We start from the raw sequence: 15,218 nt of genomic DNA, 5'->3' as shown, positions 1-15,218 counted from the left end.
CTGTGAAGAGCAGCCTGTGCCTCCCTAGACGTCCTGTTTCCCTGCAGATCAGTGTCCTCCCTGGGCCTCAGCTTCCCCCTGCGACCTGGGGGTGGTGATGCTGGCATTCCTGAATGACAGCCATGGGCTCCTCTGGGCGATGAGATGGGGCGGGTTGGCGCGGCCTGTGGTGCTTTCTTCTGTGGAGCAGCTGCTGGGTAACTGTGAGTCGGAGTGACTTCTGGGGCTGCAGTCGGTGACGGGTGTTGCCCAGCACCACAGGACTCATGCTGCAGTTCTCCCTCTGAAGTCAGGGGGCTCTTTCCTGATCCTGAGAGCCCTCATCTCCCTCCTGTGCCTAGAGACGAGTTTGTGCAGATTGGGAAGGGCACTACCAACAACACCTGTGTCATCCGCTCCGTCAGCGTGGGCCTCACACTGCTCCGGGTGTGGGACGGGGAGCACATTGGCCTCTCCGACTTCGTCCCGCTGCCCGTCCAGCAGGCCATTTCCCCAGAGCTGCCTGGAACGGTGGTGGTGGGGGATGTCCTCTGTCTGACCACTGTCCTGGTCAGCCTGGAAGGTAAGAGAGACGCACTGGCCCAGGGAACTCTCCCTGTGAGTCATGGGCCCACGCAGAGATGGCAGTGGGCTCCCTGGGGAGGTGCTCAGCTTCCCTTGGTGGGAGGTGTACAAGTAGGACTTGGACAGTGTTCCTGCACAGGAGCCATGAGACCACCACCCCGGGCGACATACCCTGCTACCTCTTTTTGCAAATGCTATTTTGTTGGAACTCACTCAGACCCATTCGTTGACGTGCTGTCAGTGGCTGTTTCCACCCAACTACCATCAGAGTTGGTGGCATCAGAGACCTTCGGGCACACACAGCCCAAAATGTTTAGTATCTGGCTCTTTGCCAACCCCTGCTCGGAAACAGCTCTGTCCAGTAGAATGTTCTTCCATCATGGAAATGTCCTGTATCTACTCTGTCAGACACAGTAGCCACTAGCCATTGCACACTTAAAATGTGACTAATGCAGCTGAGGAGCTGAATGTGTCGTTTTAATTAATTTCATGGCCAGTGGCTATCATGTTGGACAGCATGCCTCTGTAAGGAGCCCTAAGTGAAGAACACCCATGGCCAGTGCGGTGATTTCAGCCATTCCCATGCCACCTGTACAGCCATGCACTCCATGTACAATTACTTAACGTTTGTTTCAGATTAGATCCCTTTTTTCCCCCCTAGTTAAATTCATTTTAAAAGGAAGTTAAATACTGCCTTTAAAGAAAAGCAAGTATAATTTGCCATAAACAGAATGTGGTTGTTGAGTCCTTTATTGTACTTATTTTATGATGTGATTGGCTTTTACCTAAGAAATGCTGTCTAATGACAGCTCTGAGCCTGACACCTGCTTTATTTACTAAAAGGGATTGATAAACAATGTGGGGGGCAGGGGTGGTGCTGTGGGGGAGGGCGTGTACAGTGTGGGGGCCTGGAGGGCCAGCACCCAGGTCATCTCAGGACAGGGATGACAGAGACACCAAGCCTGGAGGTGTTGGAGGTGGGAGGGGGCCGGAGGGTATTCTTGACAGGCTACACTGTGCGGTGAGCAAGTGTGCTGGGCTTGCAGCTGGCTCCATGTGGCTGCAACCAGGAGCGAGGGGAGCGGGCCAAGCCAGGCTACAGAAGCAAACGGAGTGTGGCTTCTGTCCGAGGGTGATGAGTGGGCTACACCTGGCCGCTGTGTGGATTGTGGGGGCGGGGCGGCAGACAGCTGGCAGGGCCATCAGGTGACACGGGGTTTGGCTGCAGTGTGAGATGTGGGAAAGATGGGTGACACCCAGGCTTCCTCTCCTAGGTCTCTCTGGAACCTGGAGCTCCTCAGCCAACAGCATCCTCCACATAGACCCCAAGACGGGCGTGGCTGTGGCCCGGGATGCGGGATCCGTGACGATTTACTACGAGGTCGCTGGGCACCTGAGGACCTACAAGGAGGTGGGGCTTCAGGGCACATATGGCTCCGTGGCCTGAGAGGCATGACTGAGCTTTTTGGATGAAACTGTCAACTTTCAATACTGAATGATTCCCCTTTTTTAGAGAAAGATGTGCCATTGCCTTGTGAGGCAGTCAGGATCTGGGAGTCATGAGTGTGGGGTCTGCCGCCCACTACCTCTGGGATTGGGACAAGTGCCCTTTTCCTCTCAGCCTCTGTCTCCCCATGTTCAAATGGTGTGATGGTGAGAGGCAGTCTCCTAAGATGGATCCCAGCTTCCACTGAACCTGACCGTGCCTGCAAGGGAGGAACGGCCGCATGGGCATCCCTGGGGGCTGCAGCTGTGGGCAGGCCAGTGCAGTGATTGGGCGTCTCGGGCAAAGGTAACTCTCCCCAGCGAGTCACCGTTTGAATCTCCCTGGAGACAAACAAAGCTGCTCTATCTTCTGTTTCTCTGCAGCTGAGAATGACTCAATGAGCGAAGGCTGGCCGCGTCCCAAACGTGTCAGTTTTAGAGTCAACATGCCTTTGTCAGGTCCAGGGTTTAACCTATGAGCGTGTCTCTTTATTGCTGCAGCTCTGCGGTTTGGGCCAGCCACTTGCAGAGACGCACCTTGTGACTCCTAAGGCTATGCTGTCCTGGAAGGAGCTACTTAGAGTGGTCAGGGGCGGGGACTTGGGGAAGGGAGCTGGCAGAGGGAGCATGAAATGGGCAAAGGTGTCCAGGGCTCAAGAGCCAAGCCCTGGTGGCTGGAACATAGGATGCAGGGGAAGCGGAGGCTGGCTTTGTGATAAGATCGTGAACCGTGCTGATTTCCAGGGAGGTAGTTCTGTGGAGTGGTTAAGTGCGTAGGCTCTGGGGCCAGGCCTGCCTAGGTTCCAATCCCAGTGGGGCCACTGAGAGACTGTGACCCTGGGTAAGTGACTTAACCTCCCTGTGTGTCAGTCTCCTTACCTGTAAAATGGGGATCACAGTGTGCTGCGGAACACTGAGCTAACACGTGTGAAGCACTAAGGAGGGTGCTCAGCACACAGCAAGTGGCCAGCAGGCATTAGCTGCACTGGGGCTATTCCAGGTGCAGAGGCTGAGGCTTATGCCAGCCGCAGTAGGAGGTCGTCAGGGTTTTAAAATCAAACAGTGATATGGATCAGAGCAAATTTGGGGGCAGTCACCTGGTGCCCAGCAGAGCCTACGAGCCCAAGAGAGGAGGGGAAGGGGTGGGTGGAGTCTACAGCACAAAGATGGTTCTTGAAGACCTGGGAGTGGGCGGGAACATGTGGGGGAAGTGGGGTCAAGATGTGGAGGAGGAGAGGGAGGACGCTGGGAGAGGACTGTGGCATGGTAGTCAGGAATAGGAGACAAGACAGAGGAAGGTGGGAATTACAGTGCAGGAATGGAGATGGCTGGCCACTGAGGGTCTGCGGCCTGCCTGTAGCTCTGCGAGGGCCATGGCCCTGGGAGCTGCAGGTGCTTCAGGTAGACTGGGACCCATCCCCACTCTCAAGGTGATCATGTTCTGGTAGAAATTAGACCTGGGGGAGGCAGGAAGTGCCCCTCCTGCCCAGAGGCGCCAGGAGGCCTTCCAGCTGGAGAAGGCTGCCCTGGAGCTGGGCCTCCAGGGCAGATGGCATTGGGATCTACCGGTGAGAGTGGAGGCGTGCAACTGGGGTGTTTGCGTGTTCCTGGTTGCAGGATGGGCAAGGGGAACTCACTGCCAGGGCCATGTGAGTTCACATTTTGGTCAAGCTGATTTATTGTGAATAAATTATGGTAAAGTAAAATGGATTTTTCTCTCTTTGCTGAAAGATTAGTTAACCAAATTGAGGTACAGAGAAGTGATGATAACTCTCACAGGAGTCAAAGTCCACAGCTCACCCCAGACCAATGAGTGAACTGAGGTCCGCTGTTTAGCTCTTTGCTGTCGTTTAGTGGGAGAGCCCAGGGCTGCAGAGTCTGCCCAGCCTGGGTCTACCCCAGCTCTGCCATGTTCCCACACATCATTTAGGCTTTGGGCCTCAGTTTTGTCACTTGTGAAATGGGTGGTGCCTGCATCACAGGCCAGAGGGAGAGATCACAGAGATGCACAGGACAGCACATGTGTGGTGCTCACTGAAGTTACCATGGCTTCCTTCCCAGGTAGTGATCGGCATCCCACAGAGGATCGTAGCACGTCACGTCCGGCCCATCCAGACCAGCTTCCAGGAGGTCACAGCCTCCAAAGTGATGGTCACCGTGGGAGACAGAAACTCTAACCTAAGAGGTAGAGAGTGAGGGGTCAGGCGGTCTGGAAGGAGCCCTGCCAGGCTCAGGGAGTGGGGAGGGGGCTTCTTGTGTCCTTCTTATGGGGTTTCATATGCTTTTCCTACTCACTCATGGCCACTCCAGAGAGAACATTTAACCCCAGTTGGCCTGTCCCTTCCAGCTTTTTTAGAAATTCTAGGCATCCACAAGCAGAAGCTATGAAAGGAATCTTCCTGAAGGACACTGGCACCCAGAAACTGTCTGTTGCTGAGATAGAAAAGTGACTTCAACCCTGGGCATCAGAGTAAAGAAAGCCACAACTGACCACCCTTAATCCCAGAAAGTGATGACCTCGCAGGCCTCATCACTGATTGTGATTTTTGTAATTACTCTCCCAAGTCATGCGTAAAACATTCAGCCCCATCCCCTGCCCATGAGAGCCCCGGACAGCAGCTGCCAGAAATTAATACATCAATTTATAAAAAATTAATACAGGGCTTTTTAATAAAAATAAATACAAAGCTGTTTTTTAAAAAAACCACTTAACTGGTAGAATTAAATACCACTGTGTTCATTCTGATTAACGAGGCAGCTTTATTGAAACATCATGGTAACCTCTCTTTTCCTACCTCAATGCAAGTGACCGATACTGTGCTGCTGCTGAAGTGGTACTCAGTGTATGCGCAGGGATCTGTTGCCCTCCTGATGTCCAGAAATAAGTTGCCTATTTTCCCCTGCTGACAGAAACAGATGGCACACATTAGTGCGGCTGGCCCATCTGCCATGCCCCTGGACGCAAGCTCTAGAACGAATCCTGAAATTCTGACCTGAAACTGCCTGGGATTCAGAATGACACTCTCCTCTGTAAAATTTGTCCTCAGCTTTTATAAACCATGGCACCATTACGGAGCTTTGGGCAGCTCCAGCGACTTAGTATGGAAGGAATTTGGGGTGCAGGTACCATTTTGTGGCCTGACCAGGCAGCATGTGGTCTATTACGCTCCCTCATCTTGGGGCTCTTTAGGCAGGTGCCAAGGCCTTGGCGGTCTGAGGTTTGGTGGCTGCAGGCCTGGCCCACACCCTTCTTACCCTCCTCCCATCTCTAGGTGAGTGTTCCGTGGCCCAGATGGAAGTTATTGAGACCCTGCGCCCAGAGTCCCTCATCAGCTGCCAGCTCCAGTTCAAGCAAGATGTCTTCGATTTCCCGGCACGTGACATTTTCACTGAAGAACCAAGGTTTGACACTGCTCTGGGTAAGTCTGCAGGGGTTTGAAAGTGGAAATTTACTTGCACAAGGGTTTGCCTTCGGCACATTTGGCTCACAGTGGCTGTCTGTCCAGAGGGGCCATCTGTCAGGAGCCCACCTGGGACTGACGCCGTCAATCTGGCCTCTGTGGTTCATTGCAGCCCCCAGAAGGGGTTGGTGTTCCTGTGCTGGGTCATGGCCATTTTAGGCATCCACCTACCCCGGCAGAAAGGACATGATTTAGAGGGACTCCCTGGGCTCAGTCCCTCCTTTGCTCTTCCCAGCTCAGAGTCTGCGGGCATCAAGGCTGCATCCCTTCGTGAAATGGGGAGTCCTGCAGGTCAGGACTCTGAGAGGAGCAAGCCAGAGAGGGGTGCAAGAGGCCTTATTAAATAGTCCAGGGCTGTGCAGCACACCGTGAACTTGCACCATGGAACTTAAGGCTAAGTCACGCCAAGCATCACCTCCTCTGATGAAAGGATGCCCTCCTAGGATGCTGTGAGGGTTCATGGAACAATTCTTGCAACATGCTTCTCACATCTTCAGTCCTCAACGGCAACTGCCAGTGTTGTTATGATGATGATTGTTGATGATCAGTGGGTGTTTTTTTCCAGTTCTTTCTAAGAATATGCCACCCAGTCTTAACTGGGAGAAGTTGGCAGACCATAAGCCCATCTGCAGCATGCAGAGCCCTCTCTCTGGGCTTATTCTGCATCTCTATCTCTGGCAACAGCAGCAAAGCATCTTTAGCGCCCAGGCCGTTGTCTGAGAACAGAAGATGCATCCTGTGGGCACACTGTGTACAGGGCTCAAGCTCAGGGCTTAGTACAGAATAGGTACTCTGTGATCCCAGGCCGTGGTTATTCATTGACACATCCCCAAGGGGGATGATGTTACCCCCACTTGACCAAGAGAAATGGCCAACAGGGAAGCTGACTTGCTCAGGGTGCTTAGCTGGCACAGGCATGGAAGGGACTCACCTAGGGGCACTTGGACATAGACGGGACCCTAATCTAGGCATCCAGGTTTCCAGATTTAGGGAGATTTCCAAAGCACCACTCACAGTGTTTATTCAGCCCATTTATGTCTCTGAGTCAGGCATGGAAGACATGAGACACCAAAATAGTCCCAGCTCATGCCTTCACAGAACTTCTTGCTGCATCTGGGGCAATAGGCAGTACCAGGAGTCAGCCCAGCTCAGCCTGCAGCCCAGATGGGTCATGGAGTCTGTTCACCATTTTCTCACACTTGTTCTGAGCCAGGCTGGCTGGGCCCTGAGATCAAAGCTGGACTAGACCCTCCTGCCACAGAGAGCATCGCTCCAGTGGGGGTCTGGTGAATAGAGGATTCTGTGACAGTAAAGGAGAGTGCTGGTCACAGAAAGGGTGTCCAGTGGGTTGAGGGCACTGACAAAGAACTTCCCAGGAGGCCCCTGGAGGAGATACCTCAGCTGAGCTCTAAAGGATAAGTAAGAGTTCTCCAGTTAGAAAAGCAGGGAGAAGGAATTGCATCAGGGCATGGGTGCGTCAACCAATGATCATTGGTGCTAATTCAATGCCAACAGGAATCCCCAATTTGGGATGTGGGGAAGAAGGAAACTTTATTCAGTGCAAACAGTTCAATTGTGATACAGCAAGGCTGTAAGAACAGCTCAGGAATGTTACAGCACAATTAAGAGAGCATGGCTGTGGGGCAGCCCTGGGGCGAGGTGGCCCTGGGCTGAGGCCCCTCTCTGGCTGGAAAGCTCTGCTCTGCCTGCTCTGTGCCACCTGCTCTGCTCCATCTGCTCTGCTCTACTCTGGTCCTGCAAGACATCTTCAGTGTTTCAGCTCTAGCCTGGGGAACACAGTCTTCAGTGAAAAGGGAAATTGCACTGTCCAAGCCAGAGAGGAGCCACCCCAGGTTCCTGATTGGTCTGTCCTCATGCAAAAAAACTGTGAGACTCCAAACACTCACAGTTTGATTGGTCCAAAAGGCACTGTCCTGATTAGTCAAAATGGAGCCACTCTGATTGGTCAGTGAAGATGCTGATGGTGATATAGCTGCACAGCTCCAATTGGACAGGGAAAGCCTCAGTCCTCTTGGTTGAAATACACTTCCGGGAAGTCCTTTATAAGGGCTGGTTCACATGTCAGGAACACAGGCAGTTCAGTGCAGGCTTCTCCCTGAAGTGCAGTTTGTGAGAGAGGCCCCTATTTAGAAATGGCTGCTAGGCTCTGCTTTTAAATTTGAGCATAGTAACCACCAGGGGCTCTTCTCTGTAGGTATCATCTTTCTCAGGGTCCACAGGTGGGAGAGGGAACAAAGTGGAACACCCTTGTCTCCACAGGCCGGTACCTCTGCTTGGTCACAATGCACAGACTGACGGACAAGCAGCTGAAGCTTCTGAGCATGAAGAAGACAGCGCTGCTGGTCACTGCCTCCCTCCTGGGCAGCCACTTCTCTGGAGAGCAGGTCGCAGCTGAGGTGCCCTTTAGCCCAGGGCTGTATGCCGACCAGGCTGAGGTCCTTCTGAGCAACCACTACACCAGCTCTGAGGTCAAGGTGTTTGGTGCCATGGAGATTCTGGAGAACCTGGAGGTGAGTGGTGTCCATGCGCAAGCTAAGGACGTTGGAAAGGACAAGGAATCAGGAAGGGCTGGATGGAATATGGAAGTCCTGGACCATCTCTTTTTAAAATTAAAAAAAAATTAATATTCTTACCCTGTTTATCCCGTAGCACATTGGTCTTTATAGCCTCTGTAATTATATTAAGTAACAGGACTTCTGCTGGTCTTTTCCAACTAGCAAGTAAGTATGCGAGGGCAGCACTTAGCACAGGGCCTCCCCAGCACACAGCCTGTGCCAGGGAATAGTTAGTAGTGAATGAAGGGCTTCAGTGCAGAAATGCTGCTGGCATGGGCAAGAAGAAAAGCCCTAATCCATAACCTGTCACTGATTCGTGCCCACAGGGGACAAGTGCCCTGTCTCTGGGCCTCAGTTTTCCCATCTACTGAATGATGTCCTAGAGTCCAACGATTTGGGAAGGGACCAGAGGTGCTGCCTGAAGGGGCTTGTTGGCGTCTGTGCCTGCTCGTCCTCTTGTCTCCTGCAGCAAACAGGGCTGAATAATCTCAGTGTGAGTCACGGATAAGTGGGCTGTGGTGACAGAGGGGCTGCCAGGCCTGGGATCAGGCTGCTGGCGATTGGCCATTAACAGAGTCCAGACTGTTCCCTTGAAAGGTGGTGTTTGAACTAGCCTGAAGAACGAAAGGACAGCAACTTGTCTGTTCCCCTTCCCCCAATTCCCCAATAAAAATCTTTAAGAAAAAAAAAGAAAGGTGGTGTTTGGTAGTTCATGTCAAGTTAGCATTTTTTAAAGAGCACTTGATTAGAATTCAATGACACTGATTTGTCTTTTCCTTCAAAACACCCCCTGTATAGATAGTGTGCTCCTTGCCCAACTTTGCAGAATGGCATGCTATCAGTTAAAAGCACCCAGGCATCATCACCTGCCTAGGATGTGGCACCTGGGCAGGGGTCCCCACCCCTAGCCTTCAAGCACAGGAGGGAAGCACAGCATCTCAGGCAGAAGTGGGGGTGCTCCCCTCCAGCCCTGACATCTCTCCCAGGTGAAATCGGGATCCCCAGCCGTGCTGGCCTTCGAGAAGGAGAAGTCTTTTGGGCTGCCCAGCTTTGTCACATACACAGTTGGCCTCTCGGATCCTGTGGCCGGCAGCCAGGGGCCTCTGTCCACCACTGTGACCTTCTCCAGCCCCACGACTAGCCAAGCCGTCACCATCCCGGTCACCGTGGTCTTTGTGATGGATCACCGAGGGCCTGGTCCTTGTGAGTCATGAGCCGGTTCACCAGCTGGATGGACCTGGCTGGGGAGGGATGGACTGGAGTGGCCTCGGGTGTTAGTGGGAACTGGAGGAGTCAGAAATGCAGAATGTCTCACAAAGTGAAGGTTGCGTATTCGGGCAGTCACACCCCATCCATTTTCAAGATGGCAGGCAGCCAGAGAGAGCCTATTAAATGTGACTAGATTGCCATCCTCTGCTCAGCACTCTACCATGCCTCCCACCTCCCTTGGGAGGTAAAGCCCAAGTCCCTCCAAGGTCCCAAAGGCCCCCATGAGCTGCCTGTCCGATTTATGACTCATTTCCCCCATGCACTTTGCTCCAGCCAGGCTGGCTTCAACTAGAGCCTTTGGCATTTGCTGTTCCCCCTACCTACGATGCCGTTCCCCCCAGATAGCCCCTTGGCCCAAACTCCAACTCCTTCAAAGCTTCCCTCACACATGGCCTTCTCCTAGAATCTGAAAATCTGAACCTCACTGCAAACACTCTTATCCTGGTGTTTCCTCCGTAGCACTACTGCCCACTATCAGCCTATGCCATAATTAATCTAATTAATTATTAGGATTCCTTCGGTCTTCCCCAGCTAGATGTATGTGAGGATAGCACTTAGCACAGGGCCTCCCCAACATATGGTGGGTGCTCAGTAATGAATGACTCCATTATTCTGTCATCATGGAACAGCATGTGTTGTGTGCCAGACCCTGGGCTGGGCAGATGCCTGAGAGGTGCCCAAACCTCAAACCCCAGGAGACAGGCATGGAATCGCGCCTGCAGTGAGAACGGAAGCATTCTAGAGATGTGGCTGAGAATGGGGTGGCACACAGGGTGTGGTTTCACCTCTGCTGGGAGGGGTTGCGGTTCAAAGGGGCCGCTGCAGCTCAGTCTGGAAATTAGTGGCCAGGGGAGGATGATGCAGTCAGAAAGACCCCGGGGTGATGTTCAGGGTAAGGTGCAGCCCAGGGGAGCTGGAAGGAGCCTGGGACTCCACACCAGGTCTTGGGCTTTTTTCTGAGAGAGGGAAGTGACCTGATCAAGCCTGGTTGGGAGTGGACTGAAAGTGTGGGCCAATGTCAGGGACACTTGAGACCACTGCCTTCTTCCTGCTGAGCTCAGGACAGCCCAGTGAGGTGGGGGACGGGTCCTTGATAAGGTGTGAGGGTGTGGGCTGAGGCCTGGGCAGTGCCAAGGTGGGCGCCTGAACAGCAGCAGCTTTGGGCAAAAGATGCTGGGCCCTGGGCGCACTCAGCCTCAGTTCTCAGAGCAGTGGTCCCTGTCTGATGCCTCTGCCGCTGGCGTCCAGTTTTGTGATTCTGACTCACAACTTGGCATTCTCAATACTACCTTGTCTTTTGGGCACTATGGCTAACTTCCGGGCAGCCCGTACCCTCCAGACTCCCCGACAGGACCGTTCTTCTGTCCCTGAACCATAAGGAAACCACAGCGTCCCACTGTGCAGCGTTGAGCCTTTCCACAAGGACAGCATCTCCTCCAAGGAGGGAGGCTGTTGGTGAAACAGGGTCAGATCAAGCAGCTCAAGTGGGAGGGGAGAGTACTGGGTGACAGCCCCATGGGACTGGACACTGCCCCCGGCCCAAGCAGGGCACGTCACCCTCTGACCACAGACACGGACACGAGGGGCCCCACAGGCTAGTTTAGTAAGTCACCTTTCTGCTTATCACAGATGGAGCTAGCCTCTTCCAGCACTTCCTGGACTCCTACCAAGTCATGTTCTTCACGTTGTTTGCCATGCTGGCTGGGACTGCTGTCATGGTCATAGGTGAGGCCAGCGGCACTGTGTTCCTTGGGTCACTCCCCCGTCCCAGTCCTGCTCTAACCAGCCACTTTTGCTGTCTCGCAGCCTACCACACGGTCCGCGCCCCCCAGGAGCTCAACACATCTCCAGCCCTCTCCCCCCGAGTCAGCCCTCGGCACAGCCCCCACTGTAAGTAGCCACCCTGCAGGCATAGCCCAACAGAACTGGGATGAAGAGGAGGGGTCCTGTGGGAGGAGCCGGGGGTTGAGGCCCTGAACCCCAAGTCTCAGCAGGCATGGCCCTGGGCCAAAAGAAGCAGCCCTCTGAAGCCTGGAGGGCAGATCTGGGAGCCAGAGGAACCTTAAGGCTTCAGGGCAGGTCCTAGGTCCTGGGAGACCTTTTCCCAGGCGGAGCTGTGCAGAGTGGAGAGGCTGGGGGCGGGGGCTCTGCCGCTGCAGGTGTGTGTGCTGGGACTGGTTCCCACCCTCTGGGGACACTGCAGTGGGCTCTGAGCTAGTTGGACTGGCTACTCAGAGAGGGGGATTCCAGGCAGTGCTGATGAGGGAGAAAATTGGCAAGGCCTGTGCCTCTTAATAGTCCAGTAGTCTGTGGCCCTCGCAGCCCTGTACAACTCCAGGGGCACCTCTCTCTCTGAGCGGTGTCTCCTGAATCTGCAAGGTGCCCAACCTATACAGCTGCACATGGCAGGTTACGTCTCCCGGTTCCCATTTGAATGTTACCTCCCCCGACAAGAAATCTCTGTGCTGGTGTCTACTGACCCACTGGTGGGGCTTGGCAGGCCTCAAGGGTCCATGAAGCGTTTGGAAGAGGACACACTTTTGTATGTAGATGCATTTTCTAAGGTAACAAGCTCCCACCTGCATCCCGGACCCTTAGTTAGAACCACGGCCTTCTGCCGGGGTGCCTCGCAGGCCTGAGAACTGCCGCCGTGAAGGCCATGGAATGCCCACCGGCTCATTCCCCTGGCTGACAGCTGTCCTCACAGAGGCGCTCACCCTTTTGTACTGCGTCTCTGACCCTCCCTGTGTGTTGGAGCCCCACCAGGGCCTTGGCCTTGTCTTCCCAATGTTTCAAACCCTTCCTCTCACCTTGGGGTCTGTTCATGCTGCTGCCTCTGCCCCAGAGGCTCTTCCTGCCCAGTTGGACAGCGCCCTCCTGGATGCCCCAAGGACCAGACACTTCCACGCCATCCCGGGACTCGCCATTTGAGCTTGCAGAGGTCGGGGTCACACTGTACACGTCCAGCCATTGCTCCTTCCCTCTGAGGGCTGTTCAGCATCCCCCTCTGTCCTCCCCTCTGATGGCCCAGGGATGCGTGGGGGCTTAGTTAGGAAGGCATCTGATAGAGTTTGTTCACAGACATCTCAGAGGAATGTCCATCTTCCTTGTGCTTGGTTGCTCACTTCATCTCTTTCCACCTAGATTTTGCTGCCTCATCACCTTCGATGCCTTTCAATACACTGCCTGGTCGCAGGGCCAGTCCTCCCTCGGGGCTGTGGAGCCCGGCGTACCCCTCGCACTAGGCGGCACGCACTGCCAAGGCCCTGGCACTCCTGTGACTCCACGACGGGGCCATCCTGCTTGGCCCAGCCCTGAGCCAGCCCCAGACACGAGCCTACTCGCACGCCTCCTGTGTCCTCACAGGCCTTAGTTAAGACTGTGTTCATAGCTTATTCTCACATATCGGACTTTGTTTGTCTTACTTCAGTCTTGCAAAGGCTGAGACTTTCCGACTCATTCCTTCATGCTGGTTGTCTAGGGTTTCGACAATGTGCAGCTATGCTTTCATTTTCCTAGCATCTCTGAAACCACTCCCTCCCAAGACTTCAAGCAGGCCAAGCTCTGTTTAGAAGTTGTAGATGATGTTACTGCCATGGTCTCAGGGAAAGGACTTTTTAATTTTTTTAATTTTTGTTTGGTGTTTTTCACTGTGGAAACGACTTCCCCCTAATCTGGCTCCTGCTAGGAGATGAGGGGAGTGAATGATGAGTGTCTGGTGCCTGCCCCGTTACTTCTCAGAAGCCTGAGGACCGCAGCAACTGAACCCCATGCGGCCTGGGCTCCAGGGAGACACAGACTGGGCAGCAAGCAACAGCCTGCCTTCAGCCCCTCCTTGGGCTACTGCGACCAGACTGCTGGCCCCGTGTTCTTTGTGTCCTGAGCTGTGGAAACATCTCCTGGGCTCGGCCCAGGCCCTGTGGGGACAGCCCCACTTCTCTATCAGCACAGGGATGTTGGAATGTCCTTGAGCTGGGGTCAGGAATCTCCTTTCTGTTTATCTGGAAAAGCCACTGTGTTCGCCCAAGCACAAAGACCCAGTGTTGTTTGTCCCTCTCGTACCACAGTCCCACCTCAGCATATCTGAGCCTCTGTCCTGCCCCCAGCAGAAGATGCCTCCTTGGAGGCAGCAGAGGGCCCAGGGCCCTCCAGGCAGCTCCCTAATGGGCACAGAGCCCAGGAGAGCGAGCCAGGTCCTGCAGACCTACCCTCCAGGAAGGGCCCAGGGAGGAGAAGAGGGCTGGGGCAAGTCCTCCCTCCTTTCCCTCCTCACCTCCTCAGCAACTGAGACCTCCGCACGCAGCTCTGTGCCCTGGGCAGGAGCCCTGCACTCTCAGGAAGACCTGGAGATGCACCCCAGGGCCAGGCACGCGTGGACACTGTGTGGGGTTCTGTGTGACCCTGAGCCGCAGCTGTGAAGCCACATCAGTCCTTTTGGGCTGGTCCATGTGATTTCTTTTGTAAAGCTGGAGACAGGGAGAATTGTGCCTTGCATATTACTTGAGTTCAAACTGACCACATGGATGTAAATCGGTGCATTTCTACTCGGTTTGTTTAATAAAGCACAATATAATCTCATAAGAGGTGTGTGATCATTGCAGAATTGCCTGAGTCCTGCCTGGGAGTGACCCAAGCCCTGGTGACTTTGCTTCTGGTTACATGGGTTTAGGGAGGAGGTCTGTCCTGCCGCCCCTGAACCTTCTACAATATACCTCCCTTCTGTGGCTGGCCCACCTCTGAGACACCATCCGGCGGTCAGGGCAGGTGGCCATGGTGTCTTCCCACAGCTGCCAGCCCAGGGCCCCCGTGGATGCCTTCCCTGTAGGAGAATGTAGCTGCCCTGCCCACACAACCACATGTCACCCAGTGTCCGCTCAGCCTTCTCTCAGGCACCTCTCCCTCTGCCAGCCCCACTCTCCCTAAGGCTGATATCCTCCCCAGGGTCACCAGTACCTCTACTCGGCCACTCCCCTCACTGACCTCTGCAGACTGGACATCCTCCCTACCTGTGGGCAACTCCTTGTCTGCTGCCCTGCCTCGCCTCCCCAGCCCCTCACCCTCTGCCTGTTCCATTACTCATGCCCCTCAGGGTGGATCCTCTGCCGGCCTTCCCACCCCCATTTGGTCCCCCAGTACCCTTTCTGCCTTCACAGAACAGTCATACAGGGCGTCCCAACAGGCCTGTGAAACAGGTGCTGCTGATATCCTTGTCACAGGTGTGGGAGTGGATGCTGAGAAATGAGGTAGCTGCCCAAGGTCACAGGCCACCCAAAGGCACCTCTGGTGGAGGCAAGTTGTCCCTGACATCACTCCACCTTCTTCCTTAGGCTCCAAAGCCCTGACTGGGAGCAGGGCAAAAAGCAGCCAGAATACACATCATTTCCCACCCCTTTTGCTGCCAGAGCCAACATGCCACTGTGGGCACAGAACATGAGCAGCAGTGTCCCGTGGAGCTTGTGCAAAAGTCTCCCGAAGGGAAGCAGTACTCACCTCATCGTCCCTTCCCCTGGCTGAGCAGACCACGTGAGTGTTCCATTTTGCGAGTATAGTGTGGCCGCCAGAGTCACTGGGCCATTGTACCATGGAGCCTGCACCCTCACCCAGGATGGCCCTGCTTGACAGGGGAGATCAAGTGGGTCTTCCTTCACAGCCAAAGCGAATGCCACTGATTCAATGGCAGCGCCTCAGTGCACACCTGAACAGCCCAGCCCTCACTGCTCGGGCCACACCGCAGCCCTCACACAGCACTCCCCACTGCCCCACCGGCCTGGAGACCAGGCAGCTGGGCCCAGGCCCTGGACCTACCCTGGCCGCCTACCCCCCCCACACACACACACACCCATGCCGCTTGTGCACTCCTGCT

General features: G+C 54.6%; 1 protein-coding gene across 1 annotated transcript in view; it reads left to right on the top strand.

Annotated features, from left to right (window-relative positions):
* NUP210 (nucleoporin 210) overlaps window positions 1-13,933 on the top strand; it is a 142,563-nt gene extending 128,630 nt beyond the window's left edge. The window contains exons 32-40 of the mRNA XM_019631065.1: window positions 342-562; window positions 1,839-1,975; window positions 4,111-4,234; window positions 5,322-5,468; window positions 7,791-8,041; window positions 9,073-9,289; window positions 10,985-11,080; window positions 11,162-11,245; window positions 12,500-13,933. Coding sequence (XP_019486610.1) covers window positions 342-562; window positions 1,839-1,975; window positions 4,111-4,234; window positions 5,322-5,468; window positions 7,791-8,041; window positions 9,073-9,289; window positions 10,985-11,080; window positions 11,162-11,245; window positions 12,500-12,600 — 1,378 coding nt within the window. The 3' untranslated portion in view covers window positions 12,601-13,933. The remainder of the gene's footprint in view (window positions 1-341; window positions 563-1,838; window positions 1,976-4,110; window positions 4,235-5,321; window positions 5,469-7,790; window positions 8,042-9,072; window positions 9,290-10,984; window positions 11,081-11,161; window positions 11,246-12,499) is intronic.
* The last annotated feature ends 1,285 nt before the right edge of the window (window positions 13,934-15,218 follow it).

This window comes from Hipposideros armiger, unplaced genomic scaffold, assembly GCF_001890085.2.
Source record: "Hipposideros armiger isolate ML-2016 unplaced genomic scaffold, ASM189008v1 scaffold_982, whole genome shotgun sequence".
In the NCBI taxonomy this organism is placed as follows: Eukaryota; Metazoa; Chordata; class Mammalia; order Chiroptera; family Hipposideridae; genus Hipposideros; species Hipposideros armiger.
This window is presented reverse-complemented; position numbering and strand designations above follow the sequence as displayed.